This window comes from Thermobia domestica, chromosome 13 (genome assembly GCF_964235325.1).
Source record: "Thermobia domestica chromosome 13, izTheDome1.hap1.1, whole genome shotgun sequence".
Classification (NCBI taxonomy): domain Eukaryota; kingdom Metazoa; phylum Arthropoda; class Insecta; order Zygentoma; family Lepismatidae; genus Thermobia; species Thermobia domestica.
Genome location: NC_137466.1, coordinates 156,396,072 through 156,419,383, shown reverse-complemented (window position 1 = coordinate 156,419,383; position 23,312 = coordinate 156,396,072). Strand labels below are relative to the sequence as shown.

The window sequence follows — 23,312 nt, the reverse complement described above, 5'->3', positions numbered from 1 at the left end:
ATAGTCCCTAAAGAAACAGTTGATAACAACCTGGTTCAGAGCTCGTCCTTGTTCAAGCGCAAATTAGCAGTGTTAACATAAAATAAGTGATATGACATAGGTAGCCTCAGTGGTTCGGATATTCAGATGTAATCGTATTTTACTTTTGTACACACTTGCGTATATACGACTGGCAAGCTGATGACTCCATAAGCATTTGCACATAGGCCTACACAAATAAAAAAAAATTATTACCTTGAGCGAATTCCCATTTATTGAATAGATGTATACATATATATGTAGTAAACGAAAGGATATTAACGACACACAAAATTTTCACGTAATATGGCATGAATGCTTGAGCGAATGACACTGCGCATACACTTGAGAAATATAAACACTTAATATCACTATATATATACACACACTGGGTGTTTCAAAACAACACCGACAATGTTTGGGAGGTGACGTCAAGATAAGGCGAAAAGTACAGACCAACCTGGGTGCACAAATGCTTCCTTTCGAAGTTATAGGCTGCCGAAAACATGAAAAAATGAACTTTAAAGGCTTACAACTCGAAACTATGGAACCTACCGTAGTCGGGTCAAGACTTCACTTAGGAACTAATATGTGGGCTATCCAAAAATACATGTTTCAGAATCCTAAGGTATTCACACAACAATTTTTGGAGGGAGTTTGGCTACGGTCTTGTAATTTGAAGTACTCACAAACCACCTCTATAAAAATTGTTACGCAAGTACCGCAGGATTCTGAAACATGCATATTGGATAGGGCACATACTAGTTCCTAAATAAAGTATTGACCCGACTACTGTAGGTCCAATAGTTTCGGAGCTATGGACCTTTAAAGTTCATTTTTTCATGTTTTAGGCAGCCTATAACTCCGAAAGGAAACATTTGTGCACCCACGTTGGTCTATACTTTCGTCTTATCTTGGCGTCAGGAATCACCTTCCAAACGTTGTCGGTGTTGTTTTGAAACACCCTGTATATAGCAGATGAAAACTGAGAATATAGCCCTTTCTATTATCACATTCACTAAATCACTATTCACGTTGAAGTTGGGCTTTCACTGCGAAATAGGGCAATGAGTATGGGGATTGGAGGGAACACTAGCTTCCAACGTGGCTCTGCAACTTCAAAAATGATGCACTTTAGAAAATTACGTAAGCAACATTTCGTCCACTTTTCCAATTCATGCTGTAACTATAATCCCACAAAAAAACTTAATACTTATTCCTAGCCATTTACATACCAGCACATAAGTAAGTTCATCCGACGTAGACTTTTTGTGTCTTCTTCTATTAACACCAAGCGCCAAAGAAATATAGAAGTTCGTATATCCATACTTGATACAAATATAGTTGTGGTATATTTAATAGTTCTGGCAACACGAGTTTTAATTTCGTGGAAACAAAAAAAACTAGAGATTGCAATTAAATGAGTGTTGCAGACTAACTTTAAGAATTCGGTTGCAGACTAACTTTAAGAAAAAAAAGAAAGAAAAAAAAAGCACATTGGCAATTATGGAGATTAACCATTCTGTCTGCAATTCACACAGACTGTGAGCACTGTTCCCACAATAGTTGAGATAACAAAGCGTCAGTGCGTGAGACTGCAACGGTCAATGTGCACCTGCTTGGTATGTAACAATTTCGTGTCTAAAAAGATTTCCAAGCGTTGATAATTATTTATATGAAGAGTATATACAAAATAGTCTTAGTAGCCAAAACCATGAGTTGGTAACTTCACTCAAGAAAAAAAGTTTGCTGTTTCGAAGGACTCTGCTAATGAGATAAGCGTTTGGTTCAGAAAGAATGATTTCTTTGTATTATCGACGACGCCAGTAAGTCGACCTGCAGGCAAAGAAAGAACGTAGTTTTTTACCAGCTCGGAAGCGTTACGCAGTTTGTCCAAGAAGTAGGGCGTTGTGGCCATGCTGACGGTCATAACAGGGTGTCTACTAAAATTCCAAAATGAAATTTCGTGACTTTTTCATGACCTTTTCTTTACCGACCCATAAAATTTCGTAACATTCAAAAACTAATAAGAGTACCTATATTCTTCAGCACTTATCTTTATCTTATCCCTCTCTACTTTCAAAGGCTGTTCCTTGGAGTGATAAAAGGTTGGTATCTTCTCACAGTTGAATACACTGGTTAGATGCGTAGGTGGTTTCGGCGATGCGATGCGATTTGCATCGCTACTGCTCAAAGATGCCAGCTGAAGGACAGTTTTAAGAGTATTTGAATGTGAATTAGGCCAAATTTTCATGCATGCGATAGAATCGTTCTTTGCTTGCGATTTGGTAGCGTCTAAAGCCGACAATAAGACATTTTTGGCGGTGAATTTTGACGTTTTATGCAATAAAATTCTCCAGTCTGTACTTATATTCGTACAAAAAAAGCCTAAAGCTAAACTTCTTGATTTCCATCACCGTTTTCCGATTTCGTGACTTTTTCACGACTTTCGTGACCGATAGAACTGTAATTGAAGTATCTCTGAATTTATAGATTAGTATGATGTAATGGGATTGTGAGTAAACTTATGACGGAAATTAAAGCATATTTGCGAAGGTTACAATTAATCCCATAACGGAACAATGAAAGTTGTCACAAGAGTAAATATACTGTCATTTCAGTGGGAAGATTAACTGAACTTCATTGGGAAGGATGCTGGAACTAGTTCTTAGGTATTTTACAAAGTTATCTGAGACAGGAGATATATACAGACCTCGCGCCACGAGTAAACTCTATACAGAGGGGTGACGGAGTAAAGAGAGGCAGGAAGGTCAACTCTATTTTCAGAATCTGGGGGTGGAAGATGGTTTATGCTTGGCCTTTCCGCGTGGAAAAGATGTGGTATCAAGGGTTGCCAGCACGGCGAAGTTGATTTACAGTACATTGACCTTCTAAATTTTACCCGAAGAAATTACCAATCGGGAACCGCAATCATATTTTCAGTAGTGAGCTACTGTTTTTTTGTGTAGAGTGTTCTTTATTTATGTAATTCAGAAACTATACATGACTGAAGTAAGTGAACATACTAATCGAAACAAAGTGTTAAAAAAATAAATAATTCAGCACACAAGATCTCATGCCATTGATTTCCAACGATGGCAAGCTTGCAGAGGTTTTGGGAGGGACACGCGATTAGAAATTTAGTAGTTGTTTGCTGTCGCAGTAAGTGGTCAGTTCAACATTTTAGTGCTTGTGGTGTGTCGGCTGTGGAATTGTTATTGTTTGGGGTTTTATTTGTTCGTGTTTTTGTTATTGCTGTTAATCGTTGATTAGTTTGTTATTTGTTGATATATATTTCATCGTGGTGATTTTGTTGAGGAGTTTCCGTGTGTTACGAATTATTGCAAGAGCATGGGAAAGAAAGGCAAAACAATACATAGTGAAGGGAAAGAAATTATTAGTAAAGTTATAGACTTTTGTGACCAAGAAGCTAAAAGCAAGCAATGCATTGTCCCTATCACTCGTGCCAACAAACGTGCAGCAATTGCGACAGGTACTTCGGTGTCTACAATTATTAAGATCCGGAAAGAATCAGATGAAAGAAATGCGCGGTCTCCGCAGCGGAAACTGTTATCTCCTGGGAAACATAGGAAAAGAACTCCTAACAGAAATGTACATGTCGATGACTTTGATCGATGTGTTATTAGAAGAACTGTTAATGATATGTACTTAATTCAAAAGGTGGTACCCTCATGTAACAAGCTGTTGCCTGTTTTGAAAGAGAAGATTCACTTTCCGTGGAAAGCCACTTCGTTAAGAAAAGTTCTTAAAGAAATGGGGTTTAGGTGGAAAACTTGCGCCAACAAACGAAAATTGCTTATTGAAAGACCTGATATTGTAGCTTGGAGAAGTAAGTATTTACGGTCTGTAAAGAAGGCTCGTGAGGAAAAAAGGACGCCTCCACCATGTAAAGATTTCTCGGGTAGAGCAAATGAAATGTACACGGGATTTGGACTTTTCCCTTCACCCTTTTATTACAAAAGTTTTATGTACACAAATAATAAGAAATTCCACTAATATCAGGTAAGATTAGATGGGAGCCCGGTGACCAAGCGTCGTGGGCTTTGAGGTGAGGTACTCTCGGTGACCAAGCGTCGTGAGAAAGAGGAAAGGAACCCGGTGACCAAGCGTCGTGGGTATAAGGATAGGTACCTCTCGGTGACCAAGCGTCGTGAGAGGGGTTTTAGGTGTTGTGACCAATCCGTGAAGATTGATGTTGGTCGAGGTGTGCAGGTCCTTTTTATTCTGTCTTGTCGGCTTCCATCGTGGGTACTCGTCCTTCCGACTGATGGCGATGGTGATCGACTCCTCTTCGGGAACGTCGTCTGTTTGTTTGTGTTTATTATCAACACATGTAGTTCACACGTGGTTATTGTCTGGTACGGCAACGTCGGGATCCTTACAATATGGATGAAGTCTAAAATCAAATGTTTATGCTGCATCACTCATTTCTCTGCTAAACAACCATAGTTTTACAAAGGAAGTGTACAAATATATGTAGAATTTTTGAAAAGGTATTTAAAATATAAAATACAAAATTGTATTTTGTATTTTAAATAGGTATTTGAAATACATTTATTTGAAAAAAGTCCCAGCACTGTAAACGTTCATAAATGCTCTATCAATTTATAGTTTTTATATCATGAATCATTTAACTATAGAACAGTTTTTGAGATTTAAGATTAAGACTTGCGTGAACTAGTGTTGTCCACTAGATTCGAGAAATTTCTCGTCGCGTCTTTATTCTCTTCTCGAAAACGAGACGAGAAATTTTTCGTATCGTTGGCACACTAGAAAACACAAATATACTGTACACGTTTCAATATTTCTTATACAAACCATAATGGCGCGAACTTAATTGTTATTTGCTTGTACATATATATTTTAATCATCTTGTATTCAATTGGATTTTTGCTTCAAAAATATTTTTCAGAAAAGACAAAATTGCTTTTAGGCTTTCAACAGTAACATTTCCAAAAATAAATATCTAATACCAATATAATGATAATCACTGTTGGAAACATTAGTGGAACATGTTTATAGAATCATAAAGATACCAGGAAAATGACCGTTCTTCACACGGAAAGAATAAGATTTGTGAATAATACTTCAAAGATATTCAAAATACTTGTTGATGATAGTTTGATTTTATTTCACTCACGTATACCCTTACACAATCTCTCGCAAATAGTTTTTCATGACTTTTAAACATTCTCCAAATGCTATCTCGCACTGGAAAACGATGGTTTCACTCCAATTCATGCAAAGCGTTTGGTAAAATCATTAATCAATTCCCACCACCCACAAATTTCTTTTTCTTTTCAGAGACACTTATCTATAAATGTATTTTGTCAGAGCACCCGTAATAGAAAAATTTTTCCTATTGCATGGAATTTTTTGCTCAAATGAATATTCGAAAGGGCCCTTTAAACGACTTTGTCCAGTCTCCAAAATAGTGGAATTGACTTAGCTAATTAGATATTCATGTTGTGTATTAAACTTTATTATTATTATTATTATTATTATTATTATTAAGTATTTTGCCTGTAAGCAAATCATGGGATTATGAAGTTTTTCTCCCATAGATTACTTTCGGGCCTGTAAAAGTTTTTCCTCAATTTCCCAATATTCAGCTTTACCTTTGAACTCCCAATATTTTTCTAATTTTTTTAAAAAAAAATCATCGATGTTCAAATATATACCTAGGTAGCAGGGGCGGATCCAGGATCGACTTCTGGGGGGGCGGTGGGTTGTCATACTGCTACTTTTAAGGTCTCCAAACTTTGGGATAGGTTTTATTTATATATATAAAATAAGAAAGTTTCCTCTTCTGGGAGGGGGCGATCGCCCCGATCGCCTCCCCCCTGGATCCGCCCCTACTAGGTAGTATAGAAATTGCGTCCTTGTATGCTGAGAGCTTCTAAGAAAATGGTAATAACAATGGAGAAACATCTACCAAATTACCCTTGGAACGGCGTTACCCAAAATTTATTTGCTTTCTATTTTAACGTATCAAACGCCCCTTGAAGTGGCGTTACTCAAAATGTATTTGCATGATATTTTAACGTCCCACAATTATGCCCCAGGACAGAGGTATTTGAAAAGGTAGGGGAACGCATGATTTCACGCCGTCCCCCAATACCTATCTTTGTCCATAGTAATTTGTTTAGAAAGTGGGGGGACGCCACAGATATTTTCTGGAAGTGGGGTAAGGACGTCTCCCCGCGTTCCCCTCACTTTTACCCCTCCCCCAAGGTTAATGGAGACGGTAATAATAATGACTGAAATTGTAGAATGAATAAAGTGGAATGAAACGGGAGAACCAAGGAAAAACTACACTTACACGGTTTCCTACCACAAAGCTCACTTGCCTGAGCGGATCGTAAAAATTTTTGAAGTTCCAATAGCTAGAAGCTCCTTCACCCTCTTAAGTGTTGAATTTTAGGAAATTTCATCCTACACACAGTATACTGTCTGGAGAGACATTTATAACATTACAAATACCGAAATATTTCGGAGATATGGTTAACGTCGAAAGAAGTTCTAGAACGTTTTTTAACTGTGTTGTAAACCTAGAGTGTAGGAGATTTAAAGTTCCTACGTGTAGGAGTTTCGGAGACCTGATGAACTGAGAAAACTCCAAGTCCCTTTCCAAGGTCAGAACTCTGGGGTTGATTGACAACATTTATACAAAATTTCGATTTTCTACACCTGACAATTTCCGAGATTGCTGAACGAAAAGACATCATCTTTTACCTTTAAAACTCGCATTTCACAAAATTCCGTTTTGTGTACAATCTGGATGAAAGGAGTATGTTTATACAGTAGAATTTGATTATCCGAGCTAATGTGGACTGGAACTAACTCGGATAAGCAAAAGCTCGGTTAAAGCGCATGGATACATAGAAAAAATTTGTACAGTATTTAGTAATATTATTGTTGGTTATTTCTATTAAATTATTTATTATTACCAGTGGCGTATTTAGGGGGGATTCCGGGCTTAAGCGCCCCCGAAATCTTACTTACTATAGTCAAGTATTCTAACAGCAGCAATAAAAATAGACTCATTGTAGTGCACGCTGGAAGTACGGAGGGATTTGTGCCTAATGCACAGTTAATTTATAAAGCAGGCAGTTCTACTGGTGACTATCACGGGCAAATGAATAGTGAGAATTTTGAGAAGTGGGTACGGGAGAAGTTATTGCCAAACATTCCCCCTCAATCTGTTGTAATCTTGGACAATGCTCCATACCACAGCGTGCAATCACTGAGAATCCCAACATCTACCAGTTTAAAGTCAACTATGATTCAGTGGCTACAAACACAGAACCTTTCTTTTGATGAAAACTTAAGAAAGGCTGAACTGTTCCAAATTATTCAGCTGCACAAACCAAGGGAGAAAGTGTATCGTGTTGACAAACTTTTTGAAGAGCACGGCCATTCAGTCTTACGGCTTCCACCCTATATGTGTGATTTGAATGCAATTGAACTTGCTTGGGCAAAAGTAAAGAGATTCATTAGGGACAACAACACGACAGGTTCGCTTGCAAGTAATACATTGCATGAATTGACAGAACGTGGAATAATGTCTTGCACACAAGATGACTGGCGAGGGTTCTGTAGACATGTAGAAGAATGTGAGCGGGAATATTGGGAAAAAGATGGATTGATGGAACAAGAAATAGAAAGAATTGTGATTTCGTGTACAGATAGCACAGACAGTGAAACATCGGCGAGTTCTTCAGACTCAGATGATGATAGTGATGATTCCCAAGAGATATTAGCTGTTCCATTAGAGTAACACTGGGTAAGTACAATGGAATTATTTTTCTTAAAATTAATTTGAGTTTGTTCTAGCCTAGTCAAGTAGACAATATTTCCAGGGTGCGGGGAGAAAAATATATTAGAACGTTGATTGTAACATCTGTATGCCAGTTGTAAGGCATAAGCGTCACAAACCGGTTGGAAGGCCGTTGTCTTCTAAAAATTGGAGCATCAGAAGTACAGTATTTTATTTATTATTACAGTTTTGTTTTGGATGAGGACCAATCGAGTTTTTATGTGAGTCTGCACCTCATGTAAATTAAATTTTTCAGTTTAACGTCCCACAATTATGCCCGTAAGGCTAAGGGAGACGATGATGAAGCAAGTGAATGATAATGGAAGAATTGGTGGAATGAGAATGTGGGAGAAAACGAGGGTACACCTACAGACACAAACTTACTTGACCGGGGATCGAACCAGGGACCCTGTGAACCAGAGCTAAGCAGTTTATCACTGAGTAACCTGCCTCCCTTTTGTACCCCATTGTGAAGTTTGAACTGAAAAAGTAGCGTTTTTTTTGGAGGGGGGGGTGCGGTGATATTCCAGACGGTGGTATTCCCTCTCCCGCATTTTTTTTTTTTTTTTTTTTTTGAGACCAGAAGTCAACATGTGTAACACTTACAAGTTTTTCCTCAAATATAAAAATATCAACCAAAGCAGTTTTTCAAAGAAACTCGAAAAGTAGCGGGGCCGCGGTAGCTCAGTGGTAGAGCGTTTACCTCTGGTACATGGAGTCACTGGTTCGATCCAGCTCGCGCCAAGTAAAGTTTGTATTGGACAAAGACAGTGTGCATGCGTTTCCTCGGGGTTTTCCCGTTTCCTCCCACTTTCTTCATTCCACCATTTCATTCATTTCTCATCATTACCGCCTCCTTTAGCCTAGCCGGCATAACCGTGGGACGTAAAACTCAAAGATTTCGTTTCACTTTTTTCTCGAAAAGTAGCCATTTTTCAAGTTTATTTCCAGGGTAGTATCAGTGAAAATCTCGCCAAAATGGATTCAATGGTTCTTTGTTAAGTGCAATGGTATTTGCTACAGATATTTTCTTTTTTCAAATCTTAACAATTGCTCATAACGTGGCAACCCTGCATCTAGTTCTGAATACAGCGTGTCGTCACACGGTGTCTTGTGCCCGAATGAAACGGCCTCCCCTGCGCCTGTAAAATCGACAGGGTAGACACATGTGATACACCTACGTCAGAGTTTTACTCGTGGCGCGAGGATAATACCTACGCTTGTTTGCCTTTCTGAGTATCTTAAACATTTTAACGAAAATAAAAGTGGGGAGTCAGGTTAAAACATTGATACTAATTTTGTCCTTACTGTCGTGTGCTTAAGATTTCAGTTATTCACTGGCTGTTGAACTTTTGCTGCAGAAAACAAATGAACGATTGACATCATAATAAATTGAAATAAAGTCAATTTAGAGATGTGTATAAAGCAAAGATTGTATTCTATGTAGCAATCGCATAGAAGAAAAATAAATAATTTAATTATAATACTGTTATGTTTCGAAAATGAAGACAGCTCCTAGTTACTATTCTTGGTTATTGAGTTGTATTTAGTTATTTAGTTTCGAAATTACAGAAATTGATTAATTCAAGAATGTTGCAATGTTTGTATTTATGTAGGTCTTGAATTTTGACCATGAGGGATAATCAATCACTTAAGGATGATAGTCTAGCGTCATTGGAGATATTCAAATGGTTCCGCACAATAAATCAATGGTAATCTCTTTAACAAATAAAAGTAAATAGTTTTAACGACTCAACAGTCAGCATCATTATTCTTATAATTTTGAATCACAAGTGTTTGTCAAAATGAGTACTGAGGCGGTTTATCACTTGCTGGGAAAATAATATTGCAAAACCAACATACTTCTGTATAGCGAAACTACTACGAAATTAAACACTTGTCTTTTACTTATTAGACGGATGATCTACTGAGCTAACTTTTGTATGTTTATAATTAAGTACTACTGACATGCACAAGTTATGTGTTCCACTCCATTGAAGCTCGATGGAAAACCCTCCACAGAATACAGAATATATTTTGTAAGAATATTATTATTCACGTGATAAAATACTGGAGAAAGACATATGGTTCAATGTGCAACTTTCTGTGTTGATCGTTTCGGATTAACTGTCACCTTCGCAACTACATCAATACTCATGACGCAGGAAGTTGCACTTTGTGGTTGTCCATTACAGGGTATGTCCGCCATACTGCCTGTGGCTTTGAATCGTGTCAGGAGTATCAAAAGAGTTGGTGGGACGGTGCTACCTAATCTGGATGGCGCCTGCGATACTCTGCTGCTAATTCTCGTTGATTCATTCCAGTTGCATGAAGGAGCATGCTTTCAGCGTTCTCCTGCATTTCACTTCCAAACGGAACCGACAAAAAAGAACTACATTAAATTGTTCCTCTGAGTTAGCGTTAGGCACGGCACGGACAGACAGCCGCGTTGCGCAGGCACACGACTCCGATTGATACGTAATTTGCCTCTGCACTCTGGTAATAACGATCAAACTCAATAAGACACGTAACTTTGTATAGTTTGCGCCCTTTCCAACTTTGTTCAGTTGTCTTTCAGATTACCATTTAATCAAATTTACCTACCCGCTGTTTGTTTCTGAGTTTGAAGGTAAAAAGACTACGGTCCACTGCTCTGAAGATACATTTCCATTACTTTTAGGAGTGTTAAATGTTTTGAAACAAAATATTAACCAGTGATGGAGGCAAAAGTGTCCCTTGTGCGAAACTCCATGTCATGAAGGGATGTAGAGCTCCACACTTCGACCATATTGAAGATGGCTGGTCAATATGACACCAAGGCCTTCATTCCTCCCCCAGGTAGGCACAATATCTCGAGGCTGAGTAGACCCTAGAGCCTCTAGGTACGGAAATGATGGAAAATTTATCCGGATCTGATCATTCCGGAAAGCGAACTAATAGTCTGAGTTTGTATCGGATACGAACTCAGTCGATCTCTACGGAAATTGTTAACAGATGACATTTTTGATCCTTGACCGGAAGTGTCTCCTTGGAATTAGTGATCTAAAATTTGGCTGATAAACTTACTTTAGTATCGAAAACCGAATGTTTCTATTACCGTTTTCAAGACAGACGTAATAGACATACAGACAAGACAATACCAATAGCTTTCAGTACGAGACAGTAGTACCCGTAGTAAGGGTACGAGACTTTTAATGTTTGTATTAGTCAAAGTAAGATTATTAGCAATAGTAGATAGCAAGAGGAGGTAATAGTTGCAGTAATATGTAACAAAATAGTTTGACTGTTTTTCACGACATCATGGATACTTTTCTCCGAACCAATTTTCAACTTGTTACGAATTTCATCTCCTTACTCCTGCCCACCCCTTCACCCCACAATGTTAATGAATGCAACCAAGATTTGAAGTATTCTTGTTTCTCCTTACGGCACAATTTCTGCTTGCTTCCGTTCAATTGTTGCGTGAACTAATGGTTCTACTGTAACACTATGAGTGGCAACGTTGCTTTTTCAATTACTATTGGAGCGACTACCAGCCCAAAACCAAAACTGTTGGTCCGATTAATTAATTAATTAAAAAAAATCCAAGACTTTAGACTAACAACCTATCACTTCCAGCAACTATGCTCGCTTTAGACTTTTTTTTTTTATCTCCAATCATAATAAAGTTGGTCTATGGCAAGGGACTATGTTACCCCCTGTATATATGTATAATAATAATAATAATATTGGTGAAAGCACACACATATTTAAGCGCTGTTATTTACTTCTTTGTAACTGAGAGCTAATATTTCCATAAAACTTGAGAAAACAGTGTTTGATGCTCACGCAACTTTGTTCAATTTTCACAAGCACTAACCTTGGCATTTGTCGTGTCCGCTTCGTTGAAATTATCCTTACTTAAACCTGCTTTCTGCAAAACATCTAATTTCTTCTGAACGAGAGGCCATAAATAATCATCTGCTGTTCCTTGTGCTACAAGATATTGCACCAACACACTGTCTTGTTGCCCTATCCTATGAGCTCGATCTTCTGCCTGAGTCAAGATCTGAATATAAAAAGTTATATTTAGATACTCTGATCACGTAAAAAAGGAAAGAAAAACTTTAATTATATTTATCATATATAATAAAAATGTTATAAATTCGCACGGATTTCTTTAATCACGTCAAGAAATCTTAGTCGTGAGGAAAATTCAAGGGAATTAATTCTGATCTTTGACAGCTTGAATTTTTTTTTCTCATCCAACATCAAAAATGCAAAAAGTCTGATAATTCAATTTTCGAAATGATACTGTTAAATTTAGACAATAAAACCTTTTCAAGACCCCAGGTTCGCCCATTAGCTCTATCAAATTTTTCCTTAACTTTACTCAATAGACAGTACTAGAATATATAAAACAATCTACCTGGATATTCAATTAATTGATAACTAAATTATTAACATGTATGTGAATTTTCCGCTTTTTACAAGTTTTAAAAAAAAAGAACAGATTTTCTACCACTATATCATTAAGAAGCTCGAATTTTGATATTATTCTTTGATTATCCGTTATTATTTCAAGTCTGATTTGATTTCCGATGGAAGCTCATGTGGTTCGTATTTCACGTTAAGCTGTAGGTCTCATATAGCCTCAGTACTAAAAGGGATGCTAAACTCCAATCTAGCCAGTCAATCAGTATTTAATAATAGTCATTTTACAATTCACAGAAAATGAAATTAAAAGAAAATGAAATCTTGCACTTTAACATCCTCTTGCACTTTAACATTCAACAACTATCCCCGTTAGGCTACGGAAGACGGATGATTAGGGCAAGTGAACGATTATAGAAAAATCAGTGGAATGAAAATATGGGAGGAAACAGCAGCACCCCGATAAAACCCACGGACACGATGCTGTCCACTATCAACTTACTTGGATAGGGATCGAACCAAGAACACGCACCAGAGATAAGCGCTCTACCATTGAGCAATGCTCCCCCGACAATTCATAGAGACAAATTCGAAAGAAGTGGACAGTTTAATAGGGAATAAATTCCGTCTTTTCAATTTGCCGTCTAACTTCTTATTAACAGTTGCAAAATTATATTTTCATACTTACATATGCACAATGACTATAATGTTTACCGATATTTAATTACCAATAACTTCCAAAGCTGGATTTAACTACTTTCTATGATTTCAGCATTTCTTTCTACCCTAATTCAAAGCACCTTAACTTGAAATACTATGCATGAATATGCAAAATAATTATACTGTAGAATAAAGTTCTTACCCCTGGATTCCAAAATAGCTCCGCGAAGACCACCAGCTGACTTGCTGTAAGAGTTATACCAGTGCCTGCGGCTGTTATGGACAAAACGGCAACAACGTAACTATCGTCATACTGGAACTTATCACAGAGAACTTTCCGCCCTTCAGCTGATGTGGAACCATCTATTCTGATATATCTATGGAGGAGAACATACGAATCATATTCAGATCATCATAACTAAAAGAAAAATACAGAAACAAAATGTTCTACTAGATCAGTGATTAGGCCTGTAGCCAGAACACTAAGACAGGGGAGGCTGAGATCATTTTAGGGGGGCTAACTTGAGTACATCTTACACTTACATATTTTTATTTACGTATCTACCATAAGCGCTTGAAATTTCCTGTTTGACTACAGCAGCCCTAATTTCTTTAAATGACAGGTAATGTTCCTAATCCTTTGTCCTCATTTTCTTCGCTGATGCTCTTTGCTACTTATTAACTTGATTATTTTAGAAGTAAACCAAATAAATATTTCTGATTATTGTTCTACGTTATACACATTTGTGAAAGATATATTCATTATTTTATGGAAAATATCAACAGCCTCGTCAACCGTAGAAATGCTAGACACCGTTTTTAAATTGGCAGACATAATTTCTCTGTTCGTAATTAGCTTTGTAGAAGCTATAATCTGATTTAATAAGTGCACTTTTAGTACCTTTTAGTTTAGCGTCCCTTTCAGCAGATATGCTATACGAGTCGTAGACCTATAGCTTAATGTGGGATCCGAACCACATAAGCTCCTGCCGGTAATCAAACCCAGGTCTCCCGCCGTCAAGTGCGCACGCTATCCACATAGCCACAAGGGAGCTCGACACTTTTAGTACGGATTCTCTTACTATACGAATGTCAAGAAATAAAGCAGAGGGATTAGAATCTTCAGAAACAAATGACTGAGTTTATGTCCCATTTCAATATCATTGATATCTGCAAGAACTAGATCTAAGTTCAATTTAATATTATTTATTGTTTGGAATTGTACAGGTTCACAAAGCTACATAGTTCCTGGCAAGCGTTTGTAGAATTAGAAAATCATAATCAACCCTAGTTATGTGCGATTAATTTCAATCGTCCATTACAAGAACTAATAGCCTTTCCGGTTGCAGCGAGCTACTTAATTATATTTAAAAATCTTTCAGTTTAACCGCACGATTATGCCTTTTAGGCTAAGAGAGATGGAAGATTAAGGCAAGTGAATAGCGATGGAATGAAATTGTTGGACGAAACGGGAGCAACCCGACAAAACTCACGGACAAAAAGTTGGCCACCACAAACTTGACTGGAGATCGAACCAGGGACCTCAAGCACCAGAGGTGAGCGCTCTACCACTGAACCATCGTACCCCCTAATTATATTGTTAAGAGACTTTAGATTCAGCTGGAAAATATACTCACAAGAAACATTACACTAATTTTTATACAAGTACTGTATACACATATCAACGAAGATCTGACAAGAGAACATTCCGATTTGGTGAATTCAATTGCTAAAAATGATTGCTAACACTGAATTCAGCATCAAAAGAAACTAGAAAAAGATGGTGTTTAATGGCAGACCGTATACAGGGTGGAAGATCAGTGAGGGCAAAGTGCGAAGATAGAACATAGAAAATGTCTAGAAATGACATGTTAATTTTGAAACGATTAGAGGGATTGAGGTTAAATCTTGGATATGAGGAATGCATGTAGAGCTACACTGAATAAGCGTATTGTGAATCATGGGAACACCTGAAAAGCTGTTATGATGGAATTAGCGCAAGAAGAATATACGGGAAAGGAGTCATGTGGCTTATGGCTCTAGAAGCACACCGTCTATTGAAATCAATAGTGAACAATATAGTTTGAGACCTCTGTAACATGTTCCACGCTATGGCAATGTCGCAATACTGTCGTAAAGTGACATGAATGACGAACAACCACAAACGTGAATGGAGCCACTTTCCAGCTAACAAACATCCCAATCCACCCAATATTCGTTCATATGCTAGTAAAAGTGCAAATATGACCAAGTACAACCTGAAAGAGTTCATGACTGACGTTTTCTGGTCTTCTATAGAGAGATAAAACTGCTGCTCCTCATTTTATTTTTAAGGTAGACATGGACCCCATATCTTTAAATTTTGGTATCTGTTTAGTAATATAGGGTGTTTCAAAAGTCCCTTACCATCCTTTTAAAATCCGTAGTAACACTCTTGAGATACTGATTTTTTTTTAATTTGAGGCAATTTTTTACTAAAAATACCAAGTATTAAAAGTTTCTTGTTAATCGTTTGAATACTTTTATATATTGGAGTACAAATTCTAGTTACAAGAAAATAAGTCGAAAATTTACAGGGTTATAAGTTGGAATTCTGATGTACAGCAAATCGATTAGATCAATCTTACCATGAATTATAATGTGAATAATAATAATAATAATAATAATAATAATAATAATAATAATAATAATAATAATAATAATAATAATAATAATAATAATCTCATTTACAGTAGTAGACGTATTTAATTCACAATGAACGTAGATATATTCATATTTTTCTGAACATGAAAGAACATTTTTTCTCTTCTCATTTCTCTTGTAATTACAAATTTCCGTCCAATTCATAATGTTGTTCTCGTTGTATACACTCAAATGCATAAAGGTAAAAAAAAAAAAAAAAAAAAAAAAACTACAGAACTGGTACTAAAAACGATAACAGCTTTGAACCTTCTTTATATGGTGACAACAATGAGTGTGGGAAGTATGCCAAATTCTATTAACGTTGTTTGGCTTAAATTTTTTACACACATTTCCATGTTGCCTGAAGACAAAGTGCATACGTATCACAGATTGCTGCTTTCTTTATGTTCCTATTTTTTACATATTTCTTATTGAGATTTGTTAAATGTGTGTATTTTCTATCAATCGTAATAAAAATACATAACTTGGAAGATAATTTGACGTAACTGAGTCTATAAAATATACCTAAAGTAGCAATTTTTACTGTCGAAAGAAGAAAACCCAGATATTTTTTAATAGTGCAGATGTTTATACACTTTGTCTTCAGGGAACAAGGAGAAGAATATGAAAATTTGTAATAAGTGTTCCTTACATTCTTTAAGTAACCACTGTCTGGTTTCTTTCAAACTGACCAGTTTGAAACGATAGAAAACTAGACATATGATGATCTAATATTAAACTAGGATTTTCAACCTACAAAATAGGAGGAAAGTACCTATAACAGCTATTTTACGCATTAGTGTATTCACTCACAAGTGAATGAAGTGCCGGCTAAATATAATATATGCAATAACAAGATGTAACATGTATCAAGGATTAAAAGAAAGGAAAAAATAACGTGTACAGAGATACTTAATACAAATGAGATGAATATTATAGGACAGAAATGGCATCTATAATCGTACTCATTTGAATATTGTAATGTCCCACGTGATGTAGTGTATAAACAATTCCACACGCCAGTGTTTACAAACACCACCACATGGATCTACAATCACTTGCAGACGACGGCTTTTAGCCCCTCCCACGGAGCAGCAGGGCCACCGCCACCCAAGGAACCCTTTCAATTGACTGGACGACGGCAATTCTGTACCAGTTTTCTGGTGACCCTCCTACTGTTTGCCACGGAACATTAGGATTAACCTAACCCCAGGCCTCTAGTCTGCTACGGGACTACGCCTATCCTATCTCCTGGCTTAGCCTGCTACGGGGCTCTGTTGGCCACTTAACCCACATTTGCTTGCTACGGAGCATTGGATCCTTAATACCCCTCTGCTTAGCCTGCTACGGGGCTCTGTGGAGATCCTGTCTGCGACCTTACGGTCAAAGACTACCTATAACTAAGCTTGTATACTAGAGATTATTTGTACAGTATTTTGTAAAAGTACTTTTATAATAAAAATCGGTAATGGGAGTCGATTCCGGACATTTTTTATTAACACTCTGCCTATACCTATATAAAACAAAGTTTTACATGGTGGAGGCGCCAAAGGTTTACAATATTATAGGCACCTTTAATACAAATATCACATTGCAATTTATTTCTTAATTCAGGACCAATCGAAATTAAAACTAAGTATTTCGTTCCGTTACATACTATCAGAAAAACCGTACTAGTATTTTCAAATCTATATGTTATTTATTTTCTTTTCTTTTCTTTCTTTCTTTATTTTTTGAAGTAATACACATAGGTAAGAATACACACCAGGAGCGTCATTTCAGATTTGCTTGGGATGGGGCATACAAATTCTCCATTGACATAAGGTTTCATGTTTTTTATTGGTATATTAGAATTCAATTGATTTAAATATATACATTTCCCAAGTGGCGTCCCTGATACACTCTGTCATAAAGCAAATCAATGCATGTACTTACTTAAAATTTTTGTTTTCAATGATCTTGCAGATTCCATCTAACACCACTTTATGATGTGCAAAACACACGAATTTCCTTCCGTTTTCAAGTAATTCTTGTACGTATTCACTAAAAAATAAATAAACATAATAAAAAATACAAATAATAAATTGACTTTAACAATGATCATAATCATGCAATTTTTTTTCTCTCTCTCTCTCTTACTATAAAATACAAAATACTACATTCCCAGGTAATTTGAATTCCGTTCTGGTGGTTTCCTCTTGTGTAGGTAGAGAAATGAGTTATTTATTTGATATTTTAAATTTTTGTACCTTTGTTTAAATTCTATATATTTCTATGTTTTGATGATGATATGTATTCTCTAAATTATTGCAATTCTGACAATGAGTACAAGAAGAAATCAATCTATTAAGATGTTTAAAAAATATATCTACATGTTGTCAATAATACCAGAATGACGAACTTACTAAATGAAAGGCAGTATTGTATAAAAAAAAAATTACATTTTCTTTAATAAAGAAAAATTGTTGTTATTATTTGCTTGTGCTTGTACGATCTCAACTCCATTGTCAATTTTATATATTTATATATATTTTTAAAATTTCACATTATTCAATTACGGATAAAAAATACTACAAATATCGAAGCTATATGGAACATAGATCAAGGGTTTAATGTAGGTGCAAGTTACACGACCTCCTCCAGTGAACCAAAACTCAGATTGCTACTACATTAAGATTAATTGGAACTTCTTTGATGACACATGTGGTGGCTTAAATTTTATTTGAGATATCTTAAGTTCTCCTGAAGTTTCAAACAATTACCCCTTTTAAAATCAGTGATTCACAATATGGTTCAAGAAAACAAAACCCAGATCCACTGAATTTTTGTCATTCCAGTGGTATTTACGTGTACTTAAATATATTAAAAGTGTGGTTATTTAATACTTTCTTACGTATAAGGTTACACACTATTATATACATATGAAAACATCTCTCTTTCTATATCACCTTCCTATTTCAAAAATTCCTACAAAAACTGACGTTTTCTGTTCAACATTACTAACCTTACGTCATTGAAACTTGGCATGTATATAGCAGGCTTTCCAATGCTAATGGAAAAAAATATAGGAAATCACGACGAAAAAATATAGGAGATTTCGTGAAGGTAAGAAAAAGAAACATTTCAATTATCCAATAGGTAAAAAATATTTGTTTTACAAAAAAGCAAAATACGAGTTTCTTAGTATTTTCGTACGTAGCTTACCAGTACTAAACGGCGGGTCAACGTATAAACCAAGACTCTCGGTCTGTTTCGGTCCAAGCAGAAGCAAACTTACGTCATTGTGCTGAAACAGTGTTTTTATCGTCAGCTTTTCTTACCAGTTTGTCTAATATTATTATGAAGTAGCTTTTCAATGATTGATGAATTGGAGAAAAAGTTTCCATGGAACTAATAGAAAATAAAATATTAAATATTTATCCAAAATTGTGGCATTGTAGTATCAAATTATAAGAAAGTGACATTTATATCATATGTAAAAGTTATTGACGGATGAGCCTCTTTAGTCTTCTTATGTACTTATAATGAATCTTGCAACGATTACATGATCTTCAATAATACGTCACTGTTGCGCAGTAGTAGAGCGGTCACCTTTTGTGTGGTTGGGTCCCTGGTTTGCTTCCAGTTTGCGCCAAATGGGTTTTGTCTTGGACAAACGCCATGTGTGGGTATTTTTTCGAGGTTTTACCGTTTCGTTCGGTGTTCTACTCTCTTCATTCCACCATTTTGTTCACTATCATCATCACCGTCGCTTACCCTCGGAGCATAGTCATGGGACGTTAAACTAAAAATGAACAAACGATCTTAATGGAAAGGGGTGGATGAAGTTTAGAACTTACTGAGGTAACAATTGAACAGGTTTCATTGTGCACTTTTTGCGCTGCTTGTAGTAATGGCATTTAAAATTGTTATTTAAGCGTGCTTTAATTTTTGTTCTTTAGTTCAAAGTATAGCTTAGAAATAGCATATAAATTTCTCTCTGATATAAGCTAGCAATGAAAAAGCAACCATTATTATAATAGTATTATTATTAATCTTTTAAACTAGTTCATTCGTGGCTATATCGTTAGCGTATGCACTTTTAGCGCGAGCAACCCGGGTTTGATTCTCTGTGGAGCTTATCTGGTTTGGACGCATGTTAAACTGTAGGTCCATGTATCGTATAGCCTTGCTGTAACGGACACTAAACCTAAATCTAACTAAGCAATATCCTGAATATATTGAAATTAACATTTTTTTATAAATAATGCGTAATTGATATTGACATTCGTGTTTTGCAGAAGTAAGGCTTTTAATTATTTTTAAAAAAGATATATTTATTTGTTTCAATTTAACGTCCCTTAGCGGCACTGAAACTACGTTAGGCCTAGGTCTACAGCTGAATGTAAGATTTAGAAACGTGACATCTCTGGAAACCGAATCTGGACCTCCGACGTCGCTCGTATGCTAAACATGTAGCCATCAGGGAACTTTTCAAAGTATGTTTTTGAATTAGACCTAAAATCACAAATCGAAAGCAGGGTTGGAAAGTGGAAACACTATCGTATTGAAATGGGAAGACACAATCTTCAGTCTGCTAGAAATTAAAGCAGAAAATTACTGTGATTTTACATTCTTTTAATGTAAAAGCTGCAAACACTTCTGCAAGAGCTATCTTTCCTACTCCAGCTGATCCCTATGTTGCAGCATCGCACCACAATGAGAGGCCCTAGTTGATTCAAAGCTGGTCCCACTTTCTCTACTCATCATTGTGTGCTTTCACGGGTGTTAATCGAGCCATGTACGATATGTGTCATGTTCGCTTGTGCGGGTGAAAGTGAAGTCCAACAACACTATAAAAGGAGCAAGCTGGTTAGAGGGAGAGCAACAATACCGAACTTTGTCGAGTCAGAGGTTTCGTAGCCTGCACTTTATTAGATCCTATCATTTCTGGTTTTTTTTTTTTTTTTTTTTTTTTTTTTTTTTTTTTTTTTTTTTTTTGTAATAAAATACATAAGTTGTAAAAATCAATACAAAATTCAGCAAAAATCAGAAAAAAACATGATACAAAGAGTTGGTTTATTAAGTGTCTAAATACACAATTGCACACAGAACTTAGTGCATCTGAGGAAATATATACAACAGTAAAAGTATCAGTTACACTTTCATTTTCTTCAGTATATTGTTGTATACAGCGCTAACTGTATATTGTTTGGTGTAATTATCTTTAGACAATAAGCAGGAAAGGACGAAACACAGAAGGGTTTCCATTCAACCACCCTATTGTGGAGACAAAAGACCCTCCAACTATCCACACCTTATTTCCTTATGTTATTTTCACAAGTGGAAGTAGCAATGCCACAAAAATATAGGAGGTTTCGTTAAAATATAGGAAATATAGGAGTTTATACGAAGAGATGCAAATATATAGGAAAAATAGGAGCATTGGAAAGTGTGATATAGCCTAGATCATGTAAAATTTTCCGGGCACCTTTCGTGCAGCTACCTAAACCTGGATCCCCAGAGGTACTTTTTTCTTTTCTTTTTTAATATCTTTGTCAGGAAAATGTCAGGAAATTTTCCCAAATTTGTGGATTGTGATACATGTGTGTGGTATCACTCGAAAGCCTAGATCATTTTGAAGACAATGATGTACGAATCATGAACCTAAGTTAGTTAGGATAGGAGCAGGAGGTTCCTAAGCTACTTTTCCTTTCTTTTCAGTCTGCAGAATAATAATAGAAGTTTTCAATGAAACTTGATGGATATACATCCTAGGATATGTAATATTTTTTAGGTATCTTTCGTATTGATATCAGACCCTGGGGGATCCGAAAATAAACATAAAAAAAAAGAAAAAAAATGAAATAAAGGAAGTCGAAATCCTGCATCATTCTGAAAACACTGACGTACACACCGTGAACCTACCATAATTAGGGCACGAGTAGTAGCTTCCTAAGTAAAAATCTAAAATTTCCTTTAAAAAATAACTCTAATTTTGAAAAGGGTTAAAACTGACACTTAGGAGAAACAAAAGCCTTGGCACATATTATGATACACACACGAAACATTATGGCCAGTCGAAGGTGCATCATCAAGATTTTGGCTCCCAACGTCATAATTTTTAGTTTCCGAGACTAAATTTCATTATTTGTAATTCAGTGAAAAATGAAAATGAAATTGGGAGTTTTATATCTCACGATTTTGCATTTTAGGCTTAAAAAAAAAAAAAAAAAAAAAAAAAAAAAAAAAAAAAAAAAAAAAAATAAAGAATGTGGGTGGTTATGAAATGATTGGTGGAATTAGAAATTGGAAGGAAACAGGAGACCCCCTCCCCCCTAAAAAAAAAGACACAATGCTGTCCATCACAAATTCATGTGGCCGGAAATCGAACCAGATACATCGGACTAGAGGTCAACGCTCTACTATTGAGCTATTCTTTTTAATTCTATATCTCCAATTGTTTCATGATTTTAGGTGAATATCGAAAATTTTGTGACCCGACTAGAAACGGAATCCTAGTAACAGGCGCAATAGCCATTCAGATACATGCAAGCACTAAATAATTACTCAGAAATAGCCTATAACTCTTAATGAACTATGTGTAAATGACGAGTAAGTATAAAAGAAATTTGTACTTACTGTGGTATGATAGCTCCGCTTTTTTAAATACCTTTGCTACTTACCCCACTGCTTTGAGTTTTGCTGCCCCAGATTCACTGAAGTATTGAAGTAACTGGCCTCGCCGCTCAGAACCTTTTAGAAGTTTGTTTGTACTGAGATTCTTCTCAAAGAATTTCATTGATTTGTTATGAGATACCATACTCGGATCTAGCATCACCATTTGCCTTTAACAATAAAAGAGAATATTACGTTATGAAAAATATACGATCTTTTATTTTCATCTGATTCTTCTACTTATCTAAATGCTGACGTTTCAAACGTTTTTATGGTTTAAATCCTCTGAATTAAGCTATTATAAAATAATTAGAAAATAGTTGTTACACTACCAGCAATTCATTATGTAACAGAACATTAGGCTTATCAGATACTATCACTCAGCTTTCCGCTCCAAAAAGTTAACGAATTTCCGAATATCGTACACACTCGCGTAATGTCCATACTTTTATTTTTTAATACTAAAATTGCGACACCAAAACCGGTGCGAACTTTACGTATGTCGTTCAAAAAACGTGCATTTTTCATCATTGTTTTTTATTGAAACTGCATTTCGAACTTCCTATGTAATAGCATAATTAACTGAATGGAAATCTAATGAGAATTAGTATACTGGTATATAATAATGAAAAGTTTCTTTAGCTTCTTACGCAGATGAAATCACTTTTCATCAGGACTAAAGAGGAATAAAAGTGATGTTACATAACAAGAATAAGAGTACTAATACCTGTAACATATATTTTTAAGTAAAGGAAATTTGTGATTTTTAGGGTGCAGACATTATGCGAGCATACATAGTATATCCGGTGATTTCTCCCACCTTCCTCAATCGGTATTTGGAAGTTAGGAACGGTTTGTTCTTATTTATTTATTTATTTTTTTAAAAAAAGGAAGGTCCTATTTTTAAAAATCACTTTTCACATTTTGTGACGTTGATGCTTTAACATCAACAAAACCTCATTGCTTTAACATCAACAACCCCCTCAAACAAAAACAATATTAACACATACTATTTGTTCAAATAAATGGAAAAGGTATATAC

General features: G+C 35.9%; 1 protein-coding gene across 3 annotated transcripts in view; it reads right to left on the bottom strand.

Annotated features, from left to right (window-relative positions):
* Nucleotides 1-23,312, bottom strand: part of Marcal1 (SWI/SNF-related matrix-associated actin-dependent regulator of chromatin subfamily A-like protein 1) — a 60,713-nt gene that overhangs the window by 2,369 nt on the left and 35,032 nt on the right. For 2 of the 3 annotated variants that reach the window (XM_081736717.1, XM_081736718.1), the window contains exons 9-12: nt 22,279-22,440; nt 17,549-17,656; nt 13,134-13,308; nt 11,718-11,906 (exon numbers count right to left, since the gene is read on the bottom strand). In XM_081736717.1, coding sequence (XP_081592843.1) covers nt 11,718-11,906; nt 13,134-13,308; nt 17,549-17,656; nt 22,279-22,440 — 634 coding nt within the window. The remainder of the gene's footprint in view (nt 1-11,717; nt 11,907-13,133; nt 13,309-17,548; nt 17,657-22,278; nt 22,441-23,312) is intronic. The other variant, XM_081736719.1, reaches the window with a different exon arrangement.